The sequence below is a fragment of the Muntiacus reevesi genome, chromosome 6 (assembly GCF_963930625.1).
Source record: "Muntiacus reevesi chromosome 6, mMunRee1.1, whole genome shotgun sequence".
Lineage (NCBI taxonomy): Eukaryota > Metazoa > Chordata > Mammalia > Artiodactyla > Cervidae > Muntiacus > Muntiacus reevesi.
In genome coordinates this window covers 73,574,084-73,592,995 of record NC_089254.1, presented here as the reverse complement: position 1 = coordinate 73,592,995, position 18,912 = coordinate 73,574,084, and the positions used below count along the sequence as shown (strand labels likewise).

General features: G+C 41.7%; 1 protein-coding gene across 1 annotated transcript in view; it reads left to right on the top strand.

Moving 5' to 3' along the window:
• The window catches only part of HECW1 (HECT, C2 and WW domain containing E3 ubiquitin protein ligase 1), a 186,562-nt gene that overhangs the window by 157,242 nt on the left and 10,408 nt on the right, over positions 1-18,912 (top strand). Inside the window, exons 20-24 of the mRNA XM_065939400.1 lie at positions 4,012-4,110; positions 4,783-4,912; positions 12,211-12,357; positions 13,980-14,094; positions 18,361-18,559. Coding sequence (XP_065795472.1) covers positions 4,012-4,110; positions 4,783-4,912; positions 12,211-12,357; positions 13,980-14,094; positions 18,361-18,559 — 690 coding nt within the window. The remainder of the gene's footprint in view (positions 1-4,011; positions 4,111-4,782; positions 4,913-12,210; positions 12,358-13,979; positions 14,095-18,360; positions 18,560-18,912) is intronic.

The following is an 18,912-nucleotide window of genomic DNA, read 5'->3' as shown; positions in this document are numbered from 1 at the left end:
AAGCCCTGCAGGTTCACACAGACGGCGGAAGGGGGCTCTTGAACTGGAGACCCCAGGGCCTGGATAAATAAAGTAACACATGCCTACCATGCACTGGGGAGGAGGAGGCTGCTCCTTCTGTAGGGACTCACTTTCATTGATCCTTAGAACTCTTTATTTGTGCCTAGTAACTTAGATCAAAACAGAAGCATTGGGGGTATTTTTGCTTAAATTATCTGGATAGTTTCTCTAATAATCAATCTAAAGTCGAAAGAAAAGGACTTTCTTTCCATCTCCTAATTCCTACACATTACCAACCTGTGTTGATACCAGACACAATCAATTTCCCAGCAAGTAGTTGTCCAGGCTGGGTAAGACAAAGGAGATGTGCAAGCCCTAGATGTTTTCTTGTTCGTGAGATTGTCAAGGCAATTCATCAACCTGGAATGGTTTGCCATTCCAATCTCTGCTTTCTAAGCTGTTGTTTGGATTTGAATTGTACAGTCCCTGCATGTGCTTATACAAACACGTCCCAGATCATAGTTCATCACTCTGGAATATATTTTACTGTATGTACTTGACTGGCTGCAAGCCATCCTGTCTGCGTTTATATAAAGCCAAACCACATTGTCATAGATTGCTTGCACAGCTATGAAAAAATAAAGAGGACCTACTAGTTGCCCCCAGCAGCCTGTGAAACCAATATAATTTAGTCTTTAGAAATTCCATCTATGCCCAACCCCATTCAAAGCAGATAAACAGTTCTCAATGGGTGGTCTGCATTGCAGTCCCCTTTGCTAAAAACAGCCCCATCTGCCTCCCTCCATCTGATCCCAGTTCCTGGTGGAGAGGCAAGCCATGGTGATCCTGGCTGTAAAGTGCTAAGCAAGACACCCAGCTCTGAGCTCTCCTCACCAGATCCTACTTGCAGGTTTGGTCCAGGGTGGGCATCCAACCTGAGTTGGACAATCAGGGAATCATGCTGGAAATCTGAACCTAGCTCAGTGAAAGTCCAGTTGGTCTCTCTAGAGGCTTGAACTCCAAGCTGAAAAGCATTAGCAGTGTTGGCAGTGGGAGAGAAGAAAGAAGCAGATGTTCACAGAGAGAAACAAAAGGGAGACTCTGGATGAGGGTGGAGTCACCCCAGTATCTGAGCTCAACTGCATTCCTGACCCTAGATTTCTTGAGACACCACCAGAACTTTATAACAAATTCCCCTTCTAATGATCACAAGGAGGTGTTGGAAGCCAACATAAAATAATAATAGTTATCACTTGAAGAGTGCTGTTTTCCAGGAAAGGAAATGAAGAATAGGTGGTTAACTGCTAGCACAAGGTCACACAATGGGCAGCCTAGCCCCTGGACCAGAGAATTAATTGTGTTGCTCTGTGGCTTCTCAAAATGGGCACAAAGGATAAGACTTGGTCTGGCATCAGACAGATGTGGGTCTGTCTTCACTGTACCACTTCCCCAGTGCTAATTATTGACCTGTGATTTCTGGTGGAATGAAGATAGCCACAGTCATAAATAGAGTTGTTGCAAGAATCAATGAGATAACATGATCTGTGTTGGTCTGATAGGCATTCTGTAAAAGTTATTTTTAATCTGTTTCCATTTTTCACTTGTAGCAAACTACAATGACTAGAACTGATAGAATATTGTGAAGGATGATGATAACCAACATCCTTCTATATCTTTATTGTCAAATATGATGCTGAGATCAATATCCTTTATAATGTAAGGAAACATTCTCCTACTCTTGGTTTACTGTGGAATTTTTATTTTTCTTCAAGGAAATTAATGGTGGATCTTTTCAAGCAAATTACAGCTTCTAACCCCCCAAAAAAAGAAAGGAAAGAAAAAGCCATATGATTTTTGTCTTTCGATGTTAAAATTAATTTCAATGATGGAATGCCCAATAATAAACTGTCCTTAGTTTCCTAGAATCAAGCATCCTAAATCATTTGGCATTATTCAGGGAATGGACTGGTACTTTCTCTTGTGTTTTACTTATGACTTTTTAGTGTATGAGTTCAGTGTCTTTAGTTTTCTTTCCTTTGCTCTTTTCCAGATTGTATTTTGTGATTATGGTAACTCATAATGATGAATTAAGTTTTCTACCATTTTATGGTTTCTGGAGCTATTTAAATATTTGGGGTGAAAATACCCCAACTATAAGGATATAGGATATATCCTTATAAGGATATAGTCCTTTTTCCTCAAAGTTTTCTAGTTTATACTATGGTTATTTGTCTATTTAAGTTCTTACTTTTTCTTGAATAGATTAGAATAATGTATATTTTGCTGGAGAATTTACAGTTCATCGAGATTTCCATTTTTAACATTGAATTGAAAGTATTTTCATGTAGTATATTTATCTGCTCCATTTCTGTGGACACTTTCTGTCCGCTGAGATTACCATTTCTCTTTATTAGGGCTTCCGGAGCCACCTCTAAGGGAGGCAGGTTCTTGGCAGGCACCTCTGTGTTGACATTTGCTCTCTTCCCACATTGGGCGGTGCTGCCATCTCCCACACATGGCCACAGCCCCACATCATGTTAGGAACATCAGTTGTGATGCCCCAGAGTCCATTAGAGTGGGTAAGCCTGCATGGGGTAAGAGTGAACAGTGCTTTTAGATGCAGGACTGTAGCTGCCAGGTTGGGAACCTGCCCGATATTGCGATATCAGGAAAGACCCCCAGGGGATGCAATACTGATGGCACAACCTGGCCTCAAGGACTATAAGCTGTTCATCTGGTCCACGGGCCTCCCCATCCACCTGTGCTGAGGTTCTGCTCACCTGTTGACTCTCCAGAACCAGTAATATTTGCCTGTTATTTCATGCAAAAAGGATGGAGGAGCCTGGCAGGCTACAGTCCATAAGGTTGCAAAGAGTTAGACACAACTGAGCAACTTCACTTTCATGCAAAAAGAATAGACTACTTTAAAGATGGCAATTTGAAGTGTTATTTATGATTGCATTTATTACAGGATCTGATCATCTATTCATTTAAACCATTTTCATAGCAGTTACAGAGTACAAAGTCTTTAGTCTAAGAAGAGCCTCGTGAAAGATTGTGGAGATGGGTTAGTTGGAAATTCCAACAGAGGGTCTTAGAAAAGTCACAGCTAAGACTGTGTTGAGGTGAAAATCTAGTTAGATAGGAAGAGACAGGAAAGATCCCCTTAGGTCTCTAGATATAGGTACCAGAGATGGGCAGAGCCCAGGGTGAGGGAGCCAGTGGGCTTGACCAGACAGAGGGAAGCTGATTTAGGAACAAGGCAACCTGTTCCTAATGGGACCAAGCTCTTAGGAGCTGCAGCATGTAGCTAGGCAGATTGCCAGCAAAAACTGCCAGAAAACTGTTTGCTCAAATAAGGGTTTAAATCAGTGAAGACCCTTACATCTGGAGGTGGCCAGGTCTATACAACAAGTTCTTCCCAGCAGAGACCTTGTTCTTCGTGTGTGGCCATGTAGGCTCCATGTAGGTCATGAAGCCATGACCGCTTACCTCACTGGGATTCCGCATACTTCACCTCTCTGACCATGAGCATGATTGCCATATGTGAGTCATGTTCAAGTTCCCCCACCTTCCAGCATGGGGTCAGGCACACATGAGACCTTCGGGTGGTATCTATGGAATGCTTGAATGGGTAATAATGCATGGTCCAAAGAACTTTTCATACCCTTGGGTTTAGCTCTTCAGGTTCAGTGCTGGCTGTTTGTCTAGGGTCCCAGAATTCCCCTTCACCAGCTCTTTTCTTCTCTTGGGTCCTTATACAGTCAGGTCTGAGAAGAGGATTCCAGTAAAATGACTCTATTCAGTTACTTGAGGAGGTATGTTCCTTTAGTACACACCAAGTTCATAGCCATTGTTCATGGTAAAGAATAAAAAGGAAAAAAAAAGAATGAAAAGAATGGATACCTCTCTTGTGTCATTACTTGGCAAGTTTTTGAAGTGGCTTAAGACGAACTCTACAAAGAAACACATCAACTAACAATACATGGTTCTGCCTTACCTGTGTTCTAGGTTCAGGTTCAGTGGCAGAATCCTAGGCCTGGCTCTGATCCACCAGTACCTTCTGGATGCTTTCTTCACAAGACCCTTCTACAAGGCTCTCCTGAGACTGTGAGTGTCCCCCCCCGCCCCCCCCCCCCCCCAGCCAGGACCAGAGGCACCGACCTCCCTGACTTCTCTGGCCCTTTTATCCCTGTTTTCCCTATTCATTCGTGTTAGGTTTATGGTGGTTTACTTTTCTGAGTGCTTAGCTATCACATAAACCTTTTAGTCCCATAAAAAGACATTTGGAGGTTTTATTTAAGCATAAGAGAACATCATGTACCAGATATAAATCAGTTTATATAAATAATTATAGTAGCATTACAAGCGTTGTCTGAAACTACTAAGTAGAATTGATCTGTCCTTGTGTGTAAATCAGTATGCTGTACATTCTAAACTTATACAGTGCTGTATGTCAATTATATCTCAATGAAAGTGGAATAAGATAAAAGAAAAAATTGATGTATAACTTGATTATTTTTAAATGATACTCTTCTCCGATGGCCATGGAGAGTCCCTGAGTCAATAATTGTTTTGTGTTTGTTATTTTAAACATTTTAATACTTTCTTTTCCAATTACTGAATGAACTAAAGGTTCATCGATGTATTCAAAAGTATCAAATCACTAAAATATACCTGTGTTGCTTTAGCCAAGAATGGTATAACCATATTTTGACATGAGGTCTGAGCAGGTGTTTACTGAAACTATCTGTTTGCCTTTCTCCCTTTGAATGCACCCAGGCCCTGTGATTTGAGTGACCTGGAATATCTAGATGAGGAATTCCACCAGAGCTTGCAATGGATGAAGGACAACAATATCACAGACATTCTCGACCTCACGTTCACAGTTAATGAAGAGGTTTTTGGCCAGGTTTGTGAGATGCGGGGCTTGGAAAAGACATTTTGAGTCTTATTGTGGAAAAATTGCATGATATGAAATTTACCATCCTAACCAGGATTACAGTTCATTCAGTGTTGCTAAGTAGATTCGTGTGTTATACAATCCATCTCCAGAATGTCTTCATTTTGCAAAACTGAAACCACATCCATTAAACAACAGTTCCCTATTTTCCCCTCTCCCCAGTCCCTGGAACCACTCCACATTTTCTTTCCAAGAACTTGTCTACTCTAAGTATCTCATATTCAGTGGAATCATACAGTGTTTGTCTTTTTGTGATTGGCTTATTTCACTTGGCATAGTATCTTCAAGGTTATCCATCTTTTAGCATGTGACAGGGTTGCCTTCTTTTCTAGGGCTGAATAATATTCCATAGCATGTAAATACCATATTTTATTTAGCCATTCACCAGTTGATGGACACCTAGGTTGCCTCCACCTTTTGAGTGTTGTGGATAATGCAGGTATGAATATAGGTGTGCATATCTCTGTTCAAGTCCCTGAGAAACCTGTATGCAGGTCAGGAAGCAACAGTTAGAACTGGACATGGGCCAACAGACTGGTTCCAAATAGGAAAAGGAGTACGTCAAGGCTGTATATTGTCACCCTACTTATTTAACTTATATGCAGAGTACATCATGAGAAATGCTGGGCTGGAGGAAGCACAAGCTGGAATCAAGATTCCGGGGAGAAATATCAATAACCTCAGATATGCAGGTGACACCACCCTTATGGCAGAAAGCGAAGAACTAAAGAGCCTCTTGATGAAAGTGAAAGAGGAGAGTGAAAAAGTTGGCTTAAAACTCAACATTCAGAAAACTAAGATCATGGCATTCGGTCTCATCACTTCATGGCAAATAGATGGGGAAACAGTAGAAACAGTGGCTGACTTTATTTTTCTGGGCTCCAAAATCACTGCAGATGGTGACTGCAGCCTTGAAATTAAAAGATGCTTACTCCTTGGAAGGAAAGTCAATACCAACCTAAACAGCATATTAAAAAGCAGAGGCATTACTTTGTCAACAAAGGTCCGTCTAGTCAAGACTATGGTTTTTCCAGTGGTCATGTATGGATGTGAGAGTTGGACTAGAAAGAAAGCTCAGTGCTGAATAATTGATGCTTTTTAACTGTGGTGTTGGAGAAGACTCTTGAGAGTCCCTTGGATTGCAAGGAGATCCAACCAGTCCATCCTAAAGGAGATCAGTCCTGGGTGTTCATTGGAAGGACTGATGTTGAAACTGAAACTCCAATACTTTGGCCACCTGATTCGAAGAGCTGACTCATTTGAAAAGACCCTGATGCTGGGAAAGATTGAGGGCAGGAAGAGAAGGGGACAACAGAGGATGAGATGGTTGGATGGCATCACCAACTCAATGGACATGGGTTTGGGTGAACTGCAGGAGTTGGTGAGGGACAGGGAGGCCTGGCATGCTGCGGTTCATGGGGTCCCAAAGAGTCGGACACAACTGAGTGACTGAGCTGAACTGAACTCAGAAGTGGGATTGTTGGATCATATAGTAGTGGGATTTTGTATTTAAAAGCAAGGACTGTCATTCGTTCAAAATACAATTCTTTGAGGACTACTGTCTTGAGAAGACAATGGCAACCCACTCCAGTACTCTTGCCTGGAAAATCTCATGGACGGAGGAGCCTGGTAGGCTGCAGTCCATGGGGTCACTAAGAGTTGGACATGACTGAGCGTCTTCATTTTCACTTTTCACTTTCATGCATTGGAGAAAGAAATGGCAACCCACTCCAGTGTTCTTGCCTGGAGAATCCCAGGGATGGGGGGGGCTCGTGGGCTGCCATCTGTGGGGTCGCAGAGTCGGACACGACTGAAGCAACTTAGCAGCAGCAGCAGCAGCCTTTATTAAAGTTACTCATGTCTTCTTTTTCTTGTTTTGACATGAATCTAGTTTATAGAGTTTTTTGAAAATCAAATGTGACAGTGGAGCAGAAAGCATTTTTGTATAGTGTGCAATATATCTGTAAGATATTTCTCTTATCTGTGCAACTACAACAATACTTTTTATCACTAGCATCCAGGTATTTACTGCTCCAAAATGTATGTATCACAATAGTATTTAATAAGAGAAGCTTCCCATTTTTTTTTTCTTCCAGTGTTTATATAACATTGAATCATCTGGCTTATAGTTTTATCAGACCAGCCTGATAACCTGAGCAGATTTAACAATTAAGGTTTTTTGAACATCATTTACAAGAGATTCAAAAGCCTATGACATGTGTAATTTTTGTAATGGAATATTATAAGAATTAAGCTGGGATACTTTATAAGTACCTTCATGACTGTGGGCAGTGTGCTGAATCTATGGGTGATAGTCACCCACTGAACCTTGCAGACCACCCAACACCCGCATCTCAATCAAGAATCTTGTTCAGGTCCTGGAAAATGTTAGTGTTCTGATGCATTGTCTTTGCATAAAAATACCTCTGAAGAATACTCTTTTCCACATTTGAGAAAAAACTATTTTTTCTTACATCTTTAGAGAGGGCATTTAAATATATTCAAGAAGATGTGATTCACTTAACTGTCCTCCCCCATGTACTAGATGAATGTGTAAGATACACTATTTTTTCTGCATGACTACTTTTAGCCCATCCTTTACATTTGCCCTAGAGTAGGGTTAACTTGTAAAACAAACAAACAAAAAAGCACAATTATTTAGCAAAATAGATTAAGACAAATGGGTACCCATCTTAAAAAACTTAAGTTAGATCCCAAACCTAACTCATTATGCTTAAATTAATTCCACTTGGGTGAAAAAGCTGAGGTCTTAAAAGAACAATAAAAGGATGAAAATGAAAGAATTTTTCTTTTTAAGTTGCTGTAAGAAATGCTGTTGTAGATGTGACAAAGTCATGAAAGAAAAGATAGACATAGTCAACTAAAATTACTTTTTTAATACCTCATGTCAAAACTACACCATAAACAAAGTAAAAATGGCATAATATTTGCTACATTGTAACATATAGCACAGACAAAAGTCTGTGTCTTTCAATATAAGAAGAGATCCTGCAGATGAATAAGAAATGATCAACAACACAATGGAAAATTAGCAAAGAATATAAATGGGTAGTTCCCGGGAAAGGAAATATTCAATATCATTTACAATTTTTTTAAAATATAAATTAAAATAGAATGAAATACCATTTTCCCTCATGAGAACATCAAGAATCAGAAAGCGTAGCAGTATTCTATTTTGGAGATGGTGGAGAGAAACAGGTACTCTGTACAAGAGTGTAGGTGGAAGGAAGCAGAAGTTTGTTTCACTGTCTATGAAAGGCACCCTGTGATACCTATCCTCGTTCTAAATGCACCTGCCTTTGACTCAGCATCTCCGTCTAGAAATTTGACCTACAGATATGTTCACATCTAATTGAAATGACTCATGGATAGCAATCTTCATTGCAGCATTGTTGATCACCACAAAAATATCTGAAGCAATCTAAATGTTCAGCAGTAGAACACTGATGAAATAATTTACAATCCATTCACACAATGAAATAGTAGACTAGTAAGATATGTGGTCTGATACCCCGGCCCATCCATTTACATATAAACCATAAACAATAAGACAGGTAGTGTAACAATAACAAAAAAAGAATAAGGTCTTAAACTATTATAATCCTGAAGGAAATAACCCTGAGTATTCATTGGAAAGACTGAAACTGAGGCTGAAGCTCCAATACTTTGGCCACCTGATGTGAAGAGCCGACCCACTGGAAAAAACTCTGATGCTGGTAAAAGAGAAGTGGGCAGCAGAGGATAAGATGGTTAGATAACATCACTGACTCAATGGACATGAATCTGAGCAAACTCCAGGAGATGGTGGAGGACAGAGGAGCCTGGTGTGCTGCAGTCCATGGAGTTGCAAAAAGTCAGACACAACTTAGTGACTGAATAACAACAAACCAGGATAAAACAATGGCCAATGTGTATCTTTAACTAAAATAAAAAAACTTTGGTGTGTATGTGACCATGATAATGAACAGTGTGTATAATATGCTACTGTTTGGGGAGAGAAACTTGTTTTTCACTGTATGGCTTTTTATAGCACTTGAATTTTTTTTCCATGGACACATGTTATCTACTCAAAAGAAATCAAGTAAATTGCAAATGACTAAATGCATTAGAATTAGAGGAAAAAATAACGTTGAAACTAAAAAGAGCAATCTTTCATGTGTGTATAAGGTAGGAACTGAACAATTCAGAGAAAGTTGAAAACATTCCCAGTGATAAAAATAAGGATGTGTTATAGATCTAGATAGGAAAAGGAGTACATCAAGGCTGTATATTGTCACCCTGCTTATTTAACTTTTATGCAGAGTACATCATGAGAAACGCTGGGCTGGAGGAAGCACAAGCTGGAATCAAGATTGCCAGGAGAAATAATCAATAACCTCAGATATGCAGATGACACCACCCTTATGGCAGAGAGTGAAGAAGAACTGAAAAGCCTCTTGATGAAAGTGAAAGAGGAGAGTAAAGAAGTTGGCTTAAAGCTTAACATTCAGAAAACTAAGATCATGGCATCTGGTCCCATCACTTCATGGGAAATAGATAGGGAAACAGTGGAAACAGTGTCAGACTTTATTTTTTTGGGCTCCAAAATCACTGCAGATGGTGACTGCAGCCATGAAATTAAAAGACGCTTACTCCTTGGAAGGAAAGTTATGACCAACCTAGATAGCATATTGAAAAGCAGAGGCATTACTTTACCAACAAAGGTCCATCTGGTCAAGGCTATGGTTTTTCCAGTGGTCATGTATGGATGTGAGAGTTGGACTGTGAAGAAAGCTGAGCGCTGAAAAATTGATGCTTTTGAATTGTGGTGTTGGAGAAGACTCTTCAGAGTCCCTTGGACTGTAAGGAGACCCAACCAGTTCATCCTAAAGGAGATCAGTCCTGGGTTTTCATTGGAAGGACTGATGTTGAAGCTGAAACTCCAAAACTTTGGCCACCTCATGTGAAGAATTGACTCATTTGAAAAGACCCTGATGCTAGGAGGGATTGGGGGCAGGAGGAGAAGGGGACGACAGAGGATGAGATGGCTGGATGGCATCACCGACTCGATGGGCATGAGTTTGAGTAAACTCCAGGAGTTGGTGATGGACAGGGAGGCCTGGCGAGCTACAATTCATGGGGTCGCAAAGAGTCGAACACAACTGAGCGACTGAACTGAACTGATAGATCTAGAATAATGTATTTCTGTTTAAGCTTAAACTGATCCTGTTTCTTTTCAAGTGGGGTTGCCAAGAGTGATGATTTTGGTTTTAGAAAACTGAGTCACAGCCCTTCTGTTGGCAAGTTACAGAGTGAAGAACAGGCAGACAGATGTAGCTGAAAGACATCACAGACTTTTCCTCAGTGTGTTAGCTAAGATTAAATTCAACCGTTAATGAAGAAACCCAATGACCATGCCTAAATTAACAGTTTATTTTTCTCTTACATAAAAATGTGGAGGCAGGCAACCCAAGACTGCAATCCCTACAAGGCCCCCTGCACCCACAACCTTGATGCGTATGGCACCCCAACCAGCACATCCATGTCTGAAGGAGCAGGACAAAGGAGAAATAGCCCTGCTCTTTATTTTATTTTATTTTATTTTTTAAATTTTATTTTATTAGTTGGAGGCCAATTACTTCACAACATTTCAGTGGGTTTTGTCATACATTGACACGAATCAGCCATAGAGTTACACGTATTCCCCATCCCGATCCCCCCTCCCACCTCCCTCTCCACCCGACTCCTCTGGGTCCTCCCCGTGCACCAGGCCCGAGCACTCGTCTCATGCATCTCACCTGGGTTAGTGATCTGTTTCACCATAGATAATATACATGCTGTTCTTTTGAAACATCCCACCCTCACCTTCTCCCACAGAGTTCAAAAGTCTGTTCTGTACTTCTGTGTCTCTTTTGGTTTTGCATATAGGGTTATCGAAACTGGAGCCCATTATACAGAGTGAAGTAAGCCAGAAAGATAAAGAACATTACAGCATACTAACACATATATATGGAATTTAGCCCTGCTGTTTAAAGAGCCCTCATGAAAGTGCCATACAACACCCTCACTTGTACGTTATTGGCCAGAATTTAGTTACATCACATACTTAGAGTCAGGAAATAGTCTCTAACTGGGCAGGTAAAAACCAGAGGCTCCAAAGAATATGGATCTTGGGTGGTAACTATTATGCTATAATTGACCAATATTTCATATTTACCAAAGTCACCCAAGTGATCAAAGAAAGTAATCAGCAGACTTCTATAAACTATTTTGTTTGGGTACTTTGCCCATGAGTATCAAATATATACACGTATTTTTAATCAGTAACTAAGTACATCTATGGGCTTCCCTAGTGGCTCAGTGGTAAAGAATTTGCCTGTCAATGCAGGAGACACAGGCTCGATACCTGGATCAGGAATATCCCCTGGAAAAGGAAATAGCAACCCAGTCCAGTATTTTTGCCTGGAGAATCTCATGGATAGAGGAGCCTAGAGAGCTATAGTCCACGGGGTTGCAAAAGAGTTGGACATGATTTAGCAACTAAACAATAACAGGTATAGTTATGCCTCACTTTTCTTATGTTAATCACACTGAGCACTGAGGCAAACCCCTTAAGCAAATTTAAGATAACTGATGCTTCCCCCTTCAAACACCAACACTTTTTGATCACAGTGTCTAATATGTTACCTGCCTTCTTGCCTTTCAAAACAGATCATAAGTTTTCTTGTTAGCTTGTCCTAACAATCATGCATCTCCATACTATGTGGCAACATCATTCTCTCCTTTCTCAAGGTCGAGATGTCGCCCTTCAATCCCTGTTATACCTACTGCAAAACCACTCTCCCACCCTCCATTTCTTTTTTGCCAATGATCTGCTGTTGGTGGGGAAGATTTGTTTGTTAAGAATGTTATGTAATTGGGACTTGGGTATAGTTAAGGACATTCTAGTCTATTTAGGGGTAACCAGGGGCATTTTTCTTTTATTTCCGTTATGCCTCTTAAGTTTAAGAAACATGCTTCCTCTTTGTGTAACAAAAATGCAGCTTTTCTAAGGTACTGATGTATCTGCTTAGAACAACCAGAGCCTTTCTAGTAACTTCCAGAAAAGGAGAAAGAACCAAGAACGTAATGATGCTGAACTCGCGTAAAGAGAACTCTTTACAAATAGTTCATCCTCTTAAAACTGATCTGTTTCACTGGAAGGTAACGCAAGTCAACAATCATCATGATCTTTGTTTCCCCACAAGGTAACGGAGAGGGAGTTAAAATCTGGAGGCGCCAACACGCAGGTCACTGAGAAGAACAAGAAGGAGTACATCGAGAGGATGGTGAGGTGGCGGGTGGAGCGCGGCGTGGTGCAGCAGACGGAGGCACTGGTCCGGGGCTTCTACGAGGTGAGACCCGGCCCAGCAGGCTGCTTGTTAGGAGAAGGGAGAGGAAGAATGGGGCAGGAAAAGGGCTCAGCTCTGCTCACCAGCATGCAGGGAGGACCCCCTGGGGGTATTGGGAGAGGGGTCAGAGTTCTCTGGGAAATCCAGCTCTTGTGGTCTCACAAAACCAGCATCAGCGTGGCCCTGCTGAGCCATACGTGAAAACACATGGCCCATCCTGCTGAGACGCGTGTGTGTTGCATCCTCTTTTATTCAGTGAGATAAAAATAAATGAAGTGAAGGCACTGGAGGGAATTATCCACTCTGGCTAGATTTTTTATTTTCTTACAGGCAGATCTCTGAGATGTTGCAGGTTTAGTTCCAGACCTCAGCAATAAAGCCATTATCGCAGTAAAGCGAGTCACATCAGTTGTTAGGTTCTTAGTGCAAAGAAGTTATGCTTATACTATCCTATAGTCTACCAAGTGTGCCACAGTAGTATGTCTAAAAAACCAGTGTACATACCTTATTTTTAAAATACTTTATTACTAAAAAAAACTACCCATCATCTCATGACCTCAGGTTGCTGCAAACCTCCAATTTGTGAAAAATGCGATATCTGCAGAGTGTGATAAAGCAGAACACAATCAAAGGAGATATGCCTGTGATGTCACTTTGTGCCACATAATCCATGCAAAGGTGCTAAATCAGGACAGCGACTTATGAAATAAGCTGCATGAAATCACATGTGAAAGTTTTGAAAATGATAAAGCACTGTATAATTTAAATAATATGTCATTCAATAAAAAGGTTTTTAAAAAAGCATCAGAGATCAATAATAATTTTTTTAAAAAGAGGACACTGATAGGTGCTAGGCTTCCTGTTTACCAAAACTTGACATAGTTAAATTTTTCCAGTTTAGAAACAAGGGCTTGGGTGTTTGAAGGTGTTCTTTGCTGCTCTGCTGGAGATCGGAGTGGGTGACTGGCCGGTCCACCAGTGTGATTAAAGGAGGTGTCTGCTGCAGGTGTTCGGGGGTACCACATACATTCAGCAACAAGATATAAAGCCAGAGCTCAGAATCCTCTAATCAAGCAGGTCCTCCCAGATCTTTGAGGGTGGGAGGGAAGAAGTGAGGGGGAGAAGGGAAGAAAAAAACAATTGTTTCTTTTTTTTGACGATTGTTTTACTATATAAAGTCCATTCCCAGGAAACAAGTCCTAGTTTGTATGTGGAAGAAAGGATTCCCTTTAAGTGAAATGATAGCACTAATAGCTACTGAATCACTTCAAAGCAAATTGGACTTTTTGCCTTTAAAATGTAGTGTTACTGCGAAATTTAAATGTGACTACAGAAAGTCAAGTCAATCTGGTTCATAACATCATTCCAAGAGGGAATATCAGAGGTAACGAAAAGCAGGGGACCTTTTTTGAGTTCCCAGTTCATTAAAGCGTTGTTCTTCAAAATGTCATGATTTTTAACTTAAACATAACACATTGGGAGGGGGGAAAAGATTGTGAACAGTGGTCAGCTTCCCAGCTTAGCCCATAGAAGTGGTAATGATGAATGTAACTTCTCGATAAGTTAGGGTCTGTAGGCTAAAGCTTAATTTGGGTCTGTAGGCTAAAGCTTAATTTGGATTTCAGGTGGTGGACTCAAGGCTGGTATCCGTGTTCGATGCCAGGGAGCTGGAGCTGGTGATCGCTGGCACGGCGGAGATCGACCTGGCCGACTGGAGGAACAACGCCGAGTACCGGGGAGGTGAGCGAGCGGGACTTGTGATGGCTCAGCTCCGGTAGACACAATCCATCACTACTTAAAAAACATGACTGATTTGAAATTGACATAAGAAAATTAACCATTTCTTTTCTGTTACATTTTATCTTTTTTTTTTTTTTGAAATATAGTTGATCTACAATATTCTGTTAGTTTCAGGTATGCAGCAAAGTTTTTCAGTCATATGTATATAAATTATATATTTTCACATCCTCCTCCAATACAGGTTATTATAAGATATTGAGTATATGGTTAAAATTAACCATTTTAAATCCACAAACAATAAATGCTGGAGAGGATATGGAGACAAGGGAACCCTCCTACACTGTTGGTGGGAATTCAACTTGGTATAGCCACTATGGAGAAGAGTATGGAGGTTCCCTAAAAGAGCTAAAAATAGAGTTACCATATGATCCTGCAATTCTACTCCTGGGCATATATCCAGAGAAAAACATGGTCCAAAAAGATACAAGCACCTCAGTGTTCATTGTAGCACTGCTCACGATAGCCAAGACATGGAACCAACCTAGACTTCCATCAACAGTGAAATGGATGAAGAAGATGTGTTACATAGAGACAATGGAATATTACTCAGCCATTAAAAAGAATGAAATAATGCCATTTGCAGCAACATGGATAGACCTAGACATTGTCATGCTGAGTGAAGTAAGTCAGACAGAGAAGGAGAAATATCACATAACATCCCTTATATGCAGAACCTAAGAAGAAATACAAATGAACTTATTTACAAAAAGAAAGAGACTCACAGACGTAGAGGACGAATTTATGGTTGTTAGGGGGGAAGAGTGGGGAGAAGAGATGGTGAGAAAGTTTGGGATCAATATGTACACTCTGCTATATTTCCAATGGGTAAGCAACAAGGACCTGCTATACAGCACAGGGAACTCTGCTCAGTTATGTGGCAGCCTGGATGGGAGGGGAGTCTGAGGGAGAATGGATACATGTATATGTATGGCTGAGTCCCTCACTTATCCACCTGAAACTATCACAGTGTTGTTAATTGGCTACCCCCCAATATAAAGTAAAAAGTTAAAAAAAAATAACCGTTTTAAAGGGAATAGCACAGCAGTATTTAGTGCATTGCAGATGTGGTACAACCATCCCCTCTCACTAGTGCCAAAACATTTTCTTTGTCCCCAAGGGAAACCCAGGACCTGTGAAGCAGTTGCTCCCCATTCCTCTACCCACTCCCCATCCCCAGCAGCCATCAGTCTATGTGGATGTGCCCATGCTGGATATCTCATATAAACAGAATTATACTGTTTGGCCTTTGGGGTCTGGCTTCTTTCACTTAGTAAGGTTTGTTTGTGTTATAGTATGACTGAGTGTTTCATTCCTTTTTATGGCTGAATAATATTCATATATATATATATATATATATATATATTCCGTATGTTCAGTTCAGTCCCTCAGTCACGTCCAACTCTTTGCGAACCTATGGACCACAGCACCCCAGGCCTCCCTGTCCATCACCAACTCCTGGAGTTTACCCAAACTCACGTGCATTGAGTCAGTGATGCCATCCAACCATCTTATCCTCGGTCATCCCCTTCTCCTCCTGCCTTCAATCTTTCCCAGCATCAGGGTCTTTTCAAATGAGTCAGCTCTTCACATCAGGTTGCCAAAGTATCCACCTTTAACATCAGTCCTTCCAATGAACACTCAGGACTGATCTCCTTTAGAATGGGCTGGTTGGATCTCCTTGCAGTCCAAGGGACTCTCTCTCAAGAGTCTTCTCCAACACCACATTTCAAAAGCATTAATTATTTGGCGCTCAGCTTTCTTTATCGTCCAACTCTCACATCCATACATGACTACTGGAAAAACCATAGCCTTGACTAGATGGACCTTTGTTGACAAAGTAATGTCTCTACTTTTTAATATGTTATCTAGGTTGGTCATAACTTTCCTTCCAAGGAGTAAGCTTCTTTTAATTTCATGGCTACAGTCACCATCTGCAGTGATTTTGAAGCCCCCAAAAGTAAAGTCAGCCACTGTTTCCCCATCTATTTGCCATGAAGTGATGGAACCAGATGCTATGATCTTAGTTTTCTGAATATTGAGCTTTAAACCAACTTTTTCACTCTCCTCTTTCACTTTCATCAAGAGGCTCTTTAGTTCTTCTTCACTTTCTGCCATGAGGGTAGTGTCATCTGCATATCTGAGGTTATTGATATTTCTCCTGGCAATCTTGATTCCAGCTTGTGTTTCATCCAGCCCAGCATTTCTCATGATGTACTCTGCATATAGGTTAAATAAGCAGGGTGACAATATACAGCCTTGATGTACTCCTTTTCCTATTTGAAACCAATCTGTTGTTCCATGTCCAGTTATAACTGTTGCTTCCTGACCTGCATACAGATTTCTTAAGAGGCAGGTCAGGTGGTCTGATATTCCCATCTCTTTCAGAATTTTCCACAGTTTGTTGTGATCTACACAGTCAAAGGCTTTCGCATAGTCAATAAAGCAGAAATAGATGTTTTTCTGGAACTTTCTTGCTTTTTTGATGATCCAACAGATATTGGCAATTTAATCTCTGGTTCCTTTGCCTTTTCTAAATCCAGCATGAACATCTAGAAGTTCATGGTTCATGTAATGTTGAAGCCTGGCTTGGAGAATTTTGAGCATTACTTTACTAGCTTGTGAGATGAGTATGTAGTGACAATATAAATATAAAATAATATCACTTTTGAAGACTACAAAAAACTTGGCCTTATTTCAGTACATGTGCAGAGTAGGTTCTAGTCCATGCCTTCCCCCCCTCACTCCCCACCCTCTGTTTCCAACCTGGACTTCCCTTCAGGCGACAGTAACCTCCAGGTCATCGCTGGCAAACTCAGCATAGGTGTGTACCAGGGAACACCGCCAACCACGGGCCAGCTCTGGAGCTGGGTCACGTGCTGCCAGGAAAGTGTGTCCTGCTTCCTGTAGAACGGAAGCCCTCCTCACCTCCATCCTGATTTGTTGTAACAGTCTGTCATCTCTCCAAATCCAATGTCTAACTCCTTCTAATGCTTCACCTTCACGCTGCCAAAGCAGTCTTCCTGAAACATTCTTTTCATCAGGCCATTTACCAACCCACAAAACAAGCAAGCTCCTTATCCCTTAGAGAAGAGGTCTTTGAAAGATTTTTTATGCTCAAAACCCTTTCCTCACATAAAATATTGCAGAGACGAAATGATAGAGGGTGAGCCAGGAGTCCACCATCTCAGGCCCTCTTGTCTCCCCGATACAGTCAGTCATGTAGGAGGAAACCTCTGTGGAACCGCTAGGCCCTTGCTGGCTTGGAAGGAAAGCCGCCAACCTAAGGCATCAGGTCACAGTGTCTCTGCCTAGCTATCAAGGCCTCTAAGCCCCCAGTAAGGTCCCTCAGTCCTCACCAGCAGTCGCTCTCTGCTGGCCTAGATGCTTGCTGTTCCCTGCATATTTATTCTTCACTCTCATCACTATAGCCCCTCCTCCACTCACACAAGCCTTCACATGCTTAACTCACACCTCTGAGGTGAGTTACACCTTCCATTTGATGAAGCTGTCCTTCTTTCTGCCCCAGCCCAGCCTTCCTTCTTCATCTTTGAGTCCTCAGTGCACTTGCAGTCCAGCATTTTCCTTCAGTGATTGCTCCAAGCCTGATTTCTGTACTCTCCTGTGGGGCCCCAAACTTCTTCCTTGGGCCCAACTCCTCTCAGCCCAGGGCTGGTCAGAGCACAGCAGCTCTAAGGGTGCCAAGGGCTGTGGGGAGGAACCAGCATCTTCCGTTCACCAAGATTGACGTTCACCTTTCTTAAGTCCTAGATGCTCCCACAGTACATGGTTACCAAGAGCTAAGACATCAGAACAAAGACAAGATGAGGAAATATCCTACTCATAGAGGGTTTTGTCCCTTCAGAGCCCCAAACATCTCTGCCAGCTCACACCACTTGTGCACATTTATCTCAGGCAGGAAAGGGACTCCTGGGGGCCCCATTGTTTAAATAGAAAGCAGATATCTCTGAGGACATCCCTGAGAACATAAAGCCTTTCTGTAAAATGCCTCTTTTCTCAATTGACTTTTGTTTTCGAATTTGACTCAGTTACACAGATTGTTTCAGACCTACCTGAAGGCCACCACTAGAGAAATGAGCAGATCTAGAGCAGCTGTTGAGTTCTTAGCACGTCTGATGTATATTTCATCTCCCCCCACCCCCCCTCCTCTCTCCGCATCCTCTCCGTCTCCCTCCTGCTTCCGCTTAGGTTATCATGATGGGCATCTCGTGATCCGCTGGTTCTGGGCTGCGGTGGAGCGTTTCAACAACGAGCAGAGACTCAGATTACTGCAGTTCGTCACAGGAACATCAAGTGTGCCCTACGAAGGCTTCGCAGCCCTGCGAGGAAGCAATGGGCTTCGGCGTTTCTGCATAGAGAAATGGGGGAAAATTACATCTCTCCCCAGGTATGGAGCTCCCACCCACCTTCAGGAAACGTACTGAAGAAGGCCAAGTATGCTGTTATTTGAGCTTGAGCGATCATCCATAGGAATGGAATTCTTTCCTGCTGCCCAGTGTATTGTTTTGAGTCATTAGTGAAAGATGTGGGGGAGAAGTCTCAGGGAAATGCATTTAGGTCATGCTCAGTCATTTTTTGATGACTGATGGTATTGGCGTTATTGGTTTCATGGTCCGTGGATCAGTCATATGTGGCCCAATTTAATTTAAAGAGGAATGTCTTGCCTGAGGGAAGGGGGATGCCCAGAGGCTTGAAGCCCAAAGTGGCCCTTCTAGCACTGAGTCTGCACTTCTGTGTTAC